At 36.4% G+C, this 10,440-nt stretch overlaps 1 protein-coding gene across 3 annotated transcripts in view; it reads left to right on the forward strand.

Moving 5' to 3' along the window:
- TAOK1 (TAO kinase 1) overlaps positions 1–10,053 on the forward strand; it is a 149,959-nt gene extending 139,906 nt beyond the window's left edge. For all 3 annotated transcript variants that reach the window (XM_070562790.1, XM_070562791.1, XM_070562792.1), the window contains one exon: positions 1,589–10,053. In XM_070562790.1, coding sequence (XP_070418891.1) covers positions 1,589–2,050 — 462 coding nt within the window. In that variant the 3' untranslated portion in view covers positions 2,051–10,053. The remainder of the gene's footprint in view (positions 1–1,588) is intronic.
- The last annotated feature ends 387 nt before the right edge of the window (positions 10,054–10,440 follow it).

Below are 10,440 nucleotides of genomic sequence, written 5' to 3' on the forward strand. Positions count from 1 at the left end.
ACTTTCAAACATACGCAAAATAGGAAGAATTAGTGCATGAAATCCCCAAGTACTCATCACCCAACTTCAACAGTTATCAATATTTTGCTAATTTTTTCTTACTGATTCTTCCACTCCACACACACAGCTTTTGGGGGGAGCAGGAGGTAGGAGAGAGTACCTGGAGTATTTTTGATTTGATTGGGATTTGAAGCAAATCCCAGTATAACATCATTTCACTCCTAAATGTAAATTTTTGACTTTAGCACGACTATAATTCCATCGTGATGTCTAACAAAATGAATAATAAATGTTTAATATTATCTAATACTCAGCCCATGCCTAAATTTCCCCTTTTATCTCAAAAATGTCTTCTTTAAAAAGTTGGCTCATTTGGATTGGGGCCCAAACAAGGTCCAGACATTAGATTTGGTTAATTGCCTTTTAAGTCTTTTAGTCTGTAATAGGCCCTCCTCCTTGCCCTTCCCCTCTCCTGCCCCTTTTTTAAAAATTGTGTGTTGGATCATTTGCCCTGTAGGAATTCTCACATTCTGGATTTGGCTCACTGCATCTTCATGGTGTCTTTTAATGTATTCCTCTCTCTTTTATTTCATATTTCCTATAAACTGGTAATTAGATCTAGAGGCATGATTATATTTAGATTTAATTTTTTCTTTTATTTTAAAAAATTTTTGCAAGGAATTTTCATAAGGGTTACTGTGTATTTTCTTTTGCATCACATCAAGAGATATATAATGTCAAATTGTCCCACTTTTAAGTGATATTAATATTGATCAGCAGGTTCAGATATTTTCAATCTGATCATTCATAAAAAAGTTCTCCATCAACTTTTGTTTTCATTGTCTATTATCTTTATTTATAATGTATTTTCTTATATTACAAATAATTTATGTACAGTCAACTATATTTATTTGTAATACCTTCCAGTTTTCCAGAACTGATTATGATGGCTACCCAACCACTAAATAAAGTCTCCTAACTTTTTAATGAAAACTTTATAGTTTTTGTTTGTTTTTTACTTAAGGCTTTGGTCCATCTAGAATATGGTATAAGATGGGGTTCCATTTTTATTTCCTTCCAGATGGTTGGCCAGTTGTGTGTGTGTTATTTCTTTAAAAATCCATCTTTTTCCCATTGAATTAATTGCTGCTTTTGTCCTGCATTAAAACCTTACAAACTGAGATCTTCATTCTTTTTCTGTTTCACTAATTGTCTATTCCTGCACCAATACCATATTTATTTTATTAGAGTGACATTATGGTATGTCTGATAAGGCTGGTTTGCCCTCACCCATTTTCTTTCTCATTCAACTTTTCTCCTAATGGATTTAGTAGCCATTGATGATGATTGCCTTGATTTAATTAGAGGTTATTACCTTTGCTTTTAAGATTTGATTTCACACATTTAAAAAATATAAATTATGTATGATTCTTTTGTACATCTCTTTGATGTTTAAATGTACATCCATAAGATAGCCAGAGTGAACTTTATGATTTACTTCAAAGCTGAGTAATTATTGCCTCCTTAGTTTATAGATCTTTAAAAATAAATCAACTTATTTTTGCTTCCCTTCCCCAACTCCCAACAGATTGAAGAAGAGATGTTGGCTTTGCAGAATGAACGCACAGAACGAATACGAAGCCTGCTGGAGCGTCAAGCCAGAGAAATTGAAGCTTTTGACTCTGAAAGCATGAGACTAGGTTTTAGTAACATGGTCCTTTCTAATCTCTCCCCTGAGGCATTCAGCCACAGCTACCCGGGAGCTTCTGGTTGGTCTCACAATCCTACTGGGGGTCCAGGACCTCACTGGGGTCATCCCATGGGTGGCCCACCACAAGCTTGGGGCCATCCAATGCAAGGTGGACCCCAGCCATGGGGTCACCCCTCAGGGCCAATGCAAGGGGTACCTCGAGGTAGCAGTATGGGAGTCCGCAATAGCCCTCAGGCTCTGAGGCGGACAGCTTCTGGGGGACGGACGGAGCAGGGCATGAGCAGAAGCACGAGTGTCACTTCACAAATATCCAATGGGTCACACATGTCTTATACATAACTTAATAATTGAGAGTGGCAATTCCGCTGGAGCTGTCTGCCAAAAGAAACTGCCTACAGACATCGTCACAGCAGCCTCCTCACTTGGGTACTACAGTGTGGAAGCTGAGTGCATATGGTATATTTTATTCATTTTTGTAAAGCGTTCTGTTTTGTGTTCACTAATTGGGATGTCATAGTATTTGGCTGCCGGGTTTTGTTTTGTTTTTTAACCTTTTGGAGAAATTTTGAAAAGGGGAATTGATATGTGTGTGTCTGTGTGTGTCTTTACACACACACAACACGCACACACATATATCATGCATATGGTAAAAAGAAATTGGCTAGATAGGGGGTATTTTCTGAACACTGCAAAAAATGAATGCAGCAAAGTGGCTTGAGTCATCACTTTTGGGCAACTATATCCTACGAAGTTTGTGAAAAGATCTAAAGCCTTTCTCCATACCCCCAAATTCTTATGAGCCACTCACAGCAGGCAGTATATGCTGAAACAAGTTATTATGGAAACATACCTGTATCCCCTCACCAATGTATTTTCTTTATTAAATTGCTCTGACTTCTCAGCCTCATTTGGAGTAAAAAAGAAAGCGGAATTCCATGAACACTAAAGGGTTGTATTGACTTTTCAGAAAGTAGAAAACAACTTAGTTCTTTTTCTGAATGCTGCATAGGTTTGTCAGTGATTTTTTTTTTTTTTTTTTTTTAACCTTTCAATTGTGCCTTCTTTGTGGCATGGTGAGATGGAGGTGCTTAAGGAGATCACAAGTTGTCTGGGAATTGCATCAGTGAACCTATGAGCCCTCAAAGGGGAAGACCAGAAGGGTGAGAGAGGTCCCTGAAAGTTCATATGATGGGTATGTTCAGCAGCAGGGTGAGGAGATGAAGCCTATATATCCTGACATTTTGTTGCTTATACTGTGATATCTCATCCTAGCTAAGCTCTGTAACTCCCAGGACCCCAAACAGTACTTTTACTTTGTTTGTACAAAAACAAAGATGTATAGCCAATACAAATCAAATGCCAGAGGTATTTGAATGATGGATGCCATATTTGCAAACTGCCCTCTATTGGAATTCTTATTACACTACGTAGACATAATTTGATTACCCCCTTTTGGCTTATGGGATTCCCTGTTTACAAGTAGAATAGCCAATTATTATTTAAGTGTTTAGTTGCCATAGTGAACCAGGAGTCACTGAGCCAATGACGTTACCAGCTGCTGACTATTCCTCATCACCACTGTAGATTTTGCTGCATGTGCAGGTCCTCTTTTTTTCTTTTTTTTAATTGCTGTTTTTGTTGCTGCAATACTTTACAAACTTCTAGTTCCTTGAGACTTAGTGACCATTGGCATCATGTTAACATCACACAATAGTAAACACCACTTCTAGAAGTCTCTAGCCTCAGTGCTAAAGTACTACTGAAAAGGAACTAGCAAGTTTGGCAAATTAAAAAAAAAAAGTAAAGTAAGTTATAGTGGTCAGGGAATCTCTTGACAAAAGCTGACTTTTTTTTCCCTAGAGAGGGGCATGTTTTGTTTTGTTTTGCAATGAAGGATCAACCCAATGCTGAAAGTCAGATGTTACTTGGTATTCCACTGCCAGTGTGGAAATTCAGTTGAAGGTGGATAGGGACCTGTGAGTATGACTTGAAGAAAAAAATGTCCTTTTCCAGTGACAGATCAGAGTTTCTTACAAGTTATTGTCCTGCTCCCTCCCCAGTTGTCTTGAAGAACCCTTGCTGCTAGCTCTGGATCCTGCTTTTCGTATAGTCACAGGGCTCCAAGGTAGAAGTCTGTAGGTCCCTCTCAATGATACTCACCTAGACCAGACTAATGACCTGACAGGAATCTACCGCTGTTGAAATCTTGGTTTTCTCAACCGAATTTAAGTCTCCCCCAGGTATGTCAGTCCAACCTCCACGAATCCGCCCCTTTAGAAGTTTCTGGCCTTCATTTAAAGGTAACTAGAAGAAAAATTAATTTTTAATGTAAATACTTTTAAAACCAAGGTCAGAGTAGAATTCACACACAATTTTAGGTGGTGGCTCAGGTGGCACTCTGGAACATTGTCCTGTTGACTATGCTCAAGATCACCAGTTTTTAGGTGAATATGACATACACTTGTCATATCTAATAAAGTGGGCTTTTAATTTTCTCAGTATCTTTTTTGCACTCAAATATTATACAATATTTCAAGCAAATTGACATATGTACCTATATGGAGGAAAATGATAGGAGAGAGCCTTAGAATTAATAAAATGTCAAAAAATATAATGGAATTTGATATCTTTAAAAATTTTTTATTAGATCTTGCCCCTCTGTACTACTGGAGGAATGGAATAGGGAAGCAGATCAGTTTTGCATACAAAACTCTTTAAAATCCAAAATGCTACCAATGGTACATGTTAAAGTCTACTTGTGGACTTAAATTAGTCCAACTGAGTTACCTAGTTCATGTAGATCATAGGTACTTGTAAAATCATGATTGAATGCTGATTCCAAATGTCCACCCAGTAGGGCTTTGTATCTGATTTAATTGTGTGGCAATCAGTTTTATGTGTAGGTCATGGCTATACCTGGATTATTCCATTAAATTAATTTTAATTAAAATATATATAGTTTGCAAAAATGATTCAAATTAATTGGTTTGTGTGTGTTTGTAAGATCTAACTTCTGAGGAATCTCATACGTGGTAGAAAACATCAGGAGTAAAGCTTGTAGCCAGAAAATTTTAAAAGTTTTCAGAGATCCTAAAGAAAGAAGCAGGCACTTTCTGAATCAGTGTGCAAATGTAAACGTTTGATCAAATTAATACTACCTCCTTCCCAGTGTTGTTGTTCACTCAATATATATGTGTTTAAGAAAATTAAAAGTGTGAGAAATTTGTCCAGCATATCAGAAAGTCATAAATGCTATGTCTGGTATCCAGAGCTTGGCACTAAAAAGTTTCTTGTGTTCACTGTGTCTCCCTTTTTTTAGTTAGCATTTTAAAAATGCAAAACCTCATACCTTGAAAAACATTATTCCTAATTGGGTTCCCTTCCTTGTGCGCATATTTTTTTCTCCCCTTATTAAAGTCAACTCTAACCCCAAATTATAGTATTTGAAAGTATTTTCATTATATAGATAATGTTAGCTGGAAAATGTGTTTGTATTATTTTTGTTCAGAGCTGCCGTTCTTTTTAGTCATTTCTGTGCCTAGAGATGAATAGTCCTGCATTTGAAGCTACACCCACAGGTATAATATGCTTGGTACTCTAGGTCAAGGATTTATTGGTAAATTGAACTTTTTAGCATAGTCATGATTTTCAGCTGCCTAGACATCAGGTAAACACCATTCAGTACACTAAAGAAACTCATTGACACTCCATCCCGCTCCCACCTATTTTTCCTCACCCCTTTTTCAAAAATCGAGAACTCTATGAGTGTCTTTTTCAGACCATAAGGCAGGCTTTAGTACCTTTCTACTTCTTTAAGTACTAAATGTCTGGCGTTTTAAACTTTTATAGAATACATTGTGTTGGACACTGGAATAATACTGTTTATTTTCACCTGTGAAAAATGACTTTATTGTACTTGAAACACCTCTTGCATTTCTCCATTTGTGCCATTCACTAGTGGAAATAAATTGTATTATACCATGATCTACTGGCTTTTTAAAACTGTGTTAAATATGCACATTTTTGGTATAGCTGTTATCATTTGTATGTATATATTGTATATACATATGAGTGTCTATATGTGTGTATAGATAGATGGATGTAACTCATACTGTACATTTCCATCAGGGCACTTAAGGTTCTGTTATTTTGTTTTTTATTTCAGTCCTCAGTTAAGGCAAGAATGCATGTGTTTCTTAAGAATGAGTACGCTGGGTTGATATTTATGAGAAGGTGGTCATTGGATGCAATCTTTTCTTTTTTTAGTCCCCTCTTAGCACTTGTGTGGGTGGAAAGAAAGTTAAGTAAAAGGTGGAACCATAAGTTGCAATGCAGTAAAATAGTGCTGGGGAAGGAACCAGTTAGTGTTTCTGTGAGTTTATGTCATGATGCAATAAAAAGTGATGCAGAGAGGAATGAACCACTAGTGGTGATTCCTCTGCAAAGATGATAAAAAGAATCAATAAATCACAGTCTTCACGTGCACTCTATACATAATTCTTAGTAGTGATGCCATTGATTCTCTTACTCTTTTTCTCCATTAATACTAATAATTATAAATTTTGCTGAAGACCAAAACAGCCAAGAAGGAAATTACTGCTAAAACAACTTGGGTTCTCCTAAACTATAAAATCAACAGGAAATGGCCACTGGGAGAGAAGGATATGGTATTGGCTGGGGCTTTCTCCCTTTAGCTGCCTCTTCTTGCTTGCTAATAGTAATTTCTTCATGCACCTTCCACCACTTCTGAGCCACTACTATTCAAGCAGAGATTTGGCCCAACACAGCAATCTTTTCCTAGGAGGTTTATATGGTCCACCGTTTTCTCCCATGCTCACAATGTGAAGTGTCTAGTATGTATTCAAGTCAGAAAATAATATATTTAAGGTATAAAGTATGAATCTCCTATAATGATGGAAGAAGAGGTTCTTGTTTCTTAGATAGAAAACTGCCTTTACTAAGGAACAAAGCCAAAACTTGGGCTGTCATCTTTGCGCCGCTTAGCAAAATACAGATCATTATTAAAGAGGAACAAATTCTCTGTTTTGTTTTCCCTCATCTAACATGATAGTGTTCCCAACCAGGTTGTAGCAGTGCCTTTGAAAAGGCACTCACTCACTCGTAGTTGTTAAGAACTGGAAATTTCCCATCCTCAGATTCCTTAAAGGATGAAGAGTGTGCTGTACACTTAGCAGACTTGCCTCTTGTATGCAAGGACTACTGATTGAAGTCTGTTTTGCTGTGTATCTGGTTATGTTGTCTGCACTTTTATGAAATCACTACAATAGGTCTACATTGGAAACAACTATTAATTTGTAAAGAAGTAAGTTTTATTAAACACTGTCTAGAAAAAGAAAGTGAAGCTGAGAACTCTTCCTTTATTGTGCATTTATATGTTCTACTGAACTCTGGTAGCCCCTGTTAAAGTCACATTGACTAATTTTTTCCTCGTTTATATTCATATTTCCAAAATTTCACTCATAAAAAGGAAGAGAACCCATTTGGCCTAATGGTAGTTTTCAGATCATAAGACATATATAAATTAGTATGCACCTTATCTGCCTGTTGTGGGTTTCTTAAACTTGCACTTCCCTCCCACCCACCCAAAAATAGATATCCCTTAAAGAAAATAAAGGCAGAGAATTAAAACTGGGGAGCCATTTACTATGTCACCATCACTGTTAACTATTTCCCAGCAATCCTGACCTTTTGAAGTTTCAGAGATTTGTGTGTGTGTGTGGGTGCGCGTGCAGGTTTGATTGTGTTGGGTTTGTTTTGTTTTTAAATAAACAAGAGATTCTTCTTTAAATAGAGAAAAAGGTTAATCCTCTCTGAAACAGGATGCCCACTGGATATACTAATCTGGACATCTGTAGGTAGTTTGCCATGAAAAAGTGGAGAGAAGATGAGACTTCTGAATGAATGAAAAGGGTATCTTGATGCCCAAGAATTCCCCCTAAAGTACGGGTAATTCAACCTGCACAGTTTCCTTTTCGCTCATAGTTTTTAGCAATTGTGAGTGAAAAATCATGTAATTATCTGTAAATATGTAGCTAACAAATTGACCTAGTTTCTGTATTTTTTTGTTTTTGTACTAAAGTTTATAAGTCTGTGCCAGCTAGAGAGGAGTTGCTGTCATTGCCAGTTGTGGTCCTAGCATCTAACCCTGAAACCATCCTAGGTAACATTTTTAGAATTAATGCTTAAATGTTGTTAAACAGGGGGAATTGAAGCTTAATCATTGGTCAGGTTTAAAATCTTTTGAAGTGAAGTCATTTTATTTAATATAATGATTACGTGTCCTCCATCATGATTGAGGTAGGGAGCCTCCCTCCCCCAGTGGCCATGTTTACAGAAGTGTGTTTTGTTTATAAGTGCAAGAGTTTTAATGTTTATGTGAATTATGCAGGTGATAACATTATGGCTTGGAACTGTTTATTGGGCTCTCTAGCTGAATTTTCAAATGAAATGAACTATGCTTATTGTTGGCACATTGATCCCATTTTTGGAGCATTTTTCCTATTTCCAGAATTGCATATGTTCCTTTGTCATTATCCCCACTTAAGCTTTCTCTGATATGCCTTGTAGTCTAAGGTATTAAAGGCTGGTGAACATAGACGAGGGAAATGTATTTTTTAAAATCCATGAACCCTCATTTGTATGTTTTCAGTACTCATGTTATATGTTTCTATGGCAACTCTGAGGTCAGTGGAGTTTAGAAGTGAGATAACAGTGTTAATGAAAAGTGTGTACTCTTTGCTTTTGCATGGCTTGGCTTAGCATCAAAGGTATATTAGGGCCACTTGAAAGCATGAAGACCAGTTGTATGGGAACAGGTTTCTCTCAGTGGCACATTTTGCTTTTTCTGAGCCCTCAAATACATTTTGCCTCAGCATGAACATTATTGTTACTATAAATTGCACATGGTCATGGAGTGAACTGTGTGATTAAAAAATGATGTAACTGCTTAATGTTTGCAGATTCTGGCTGGTCCATGTGACTATTTGGCACATATCAAACAACTGGGCGGGGGGGGGGTGGTATTGGAACCCTTCTAACCCTTTTTTTTATCCATAGACAAGTATACTTAGTTTATTAAGATGTTGGCTACCCCTGGTGTGTTGCCAGGCAGCTCTTTTTTGGTGCCCATTCCAAATGTGCTTCCTTGCATTTCCTAATATCAAAGAAACCACCACCCCTTCTTCCCAACAGCATTTTAGGTTAATCTGCATTAATGGGAATTGTGCCTACTTAGAGTGCCCCTCCAATTAATTACATACACATGTCCTAAAATAATCCAAGCCAGAGATACAAGGTGGAAAAATGTAAAAAAAAAATAAAAATTAAAAAAAAAGTCCACTTGAGGCCAGTAATTTATCTCACAAGGTATTTTACCCCATTATCTTGACACTTGATGCGTGAGCCTCTTAGGAGTTGCAGGTGGTTTCATAGGGCAGAATCCAAGTGGGGAGGGATATGTGGGGTTTCTCTGAGGAGATCATTTTGTTCTTTTACCTTCCTTTTGTGCTCCTTCTCTGCTAGGTTAGAATAGATTAATTCTCCCAATTCATTTTATTTTGTTTTTTATCTTTTAGGAAAGTTTTTACAAAAGCGATGGTCTGATGTAAATAACATTTTAAAGTATAGTGCACATAACTTCCCCCGGACTATTCCAACCTGATAATTTGTAAATGCTTTAGAGTTTTTTAAATTAACACTTGTGTTGCTAAATCCTATTTATGTAAGTCTGCTAAAATTCTTAACCCATTTAAAACTTAAGACATTTAAATAATGGATGGGTTATTCTGAGCAATTTCGCTTTCAGAACCCCCTTGTTTTAGTATATGAAAATGATAGCCTAATGCGCATTAATTAATGAGGTTGGAGAGACTATGAGAAATATGTATAGTGTATATTTTAAAACAGCTTTGCTTGTATTGTGAAGATTTAAAAACAAACTTGAGATTTTTAACGTAACTATTAACACAGTTTTAACATAAGTTATCCCACTGGGTTTAAGAGCATCTTGAATGTATAATCCTTTTTGTAACCCAGGTTGGTTTCTGCTTTTACCAGTCATCCAAACATATTATTTATGTTTTTAGTTTTATATACTCATGTCCCTTTGTTTTCCTCAACCAGCATGATTTTTTTGCACATGTATTGTAGAAATTTTTAAAAAGAAAAATTAATACATCATTTTCTCTGGATTTTCTTCACTTCTCTCTCCCTTTCTACTAACCCCTTACCTTAAAGGCCATATCGCTACATTTGCATTATTTGTGCAAATGCCAGGGTTGGTTTTTATTTTTATTTTTGCTATTTACCTAAAAAAAGAAAAATGCTTCAGTCAATTGCTTTTTTATTTAAAAAAGAAAAAAGAAAAGAAAAAAAGCTGTAACCTTATCATTTCTGAGTAGACCATTGAGAGATGAATGCACACCTGTAATAGCCCAGGACCAGCTTTGGTGGCTAAAGGGAATATTTTAACTAAGCAAGAGGTTCTTTTCTAAAAGTGGTATATATTATTCACAATCTCTTTCGGTTATTCCCACAAGTCAGGGGTCCCGATAAAATGAGGGTTATCAGCTAACTGATATGTTATCATTGAGGTTCATCAATGAATTTGTACATTTCTAGTTCCCTTTGGTGAAGGGAAAAATGATGATTTTGCAAGACCTAGATTTTGGCTTGGTTTCTTGCCTCCTTCTTGGCAGCCTTCATCTTCT

The sequence above is a fragment of the Equus przewalskii genome, chromosome 10 (assembly GCF_037783145.1).
Source record: "Equus przewalskii isolate Varuska chromosome 10, EquPr2, whole genome shotgun sequence".
NCBI lineage: Eukaryota > Metazoa > Chordata > Mammalia > Perissodactyla > Equidae > Equus > Equus przewalskii.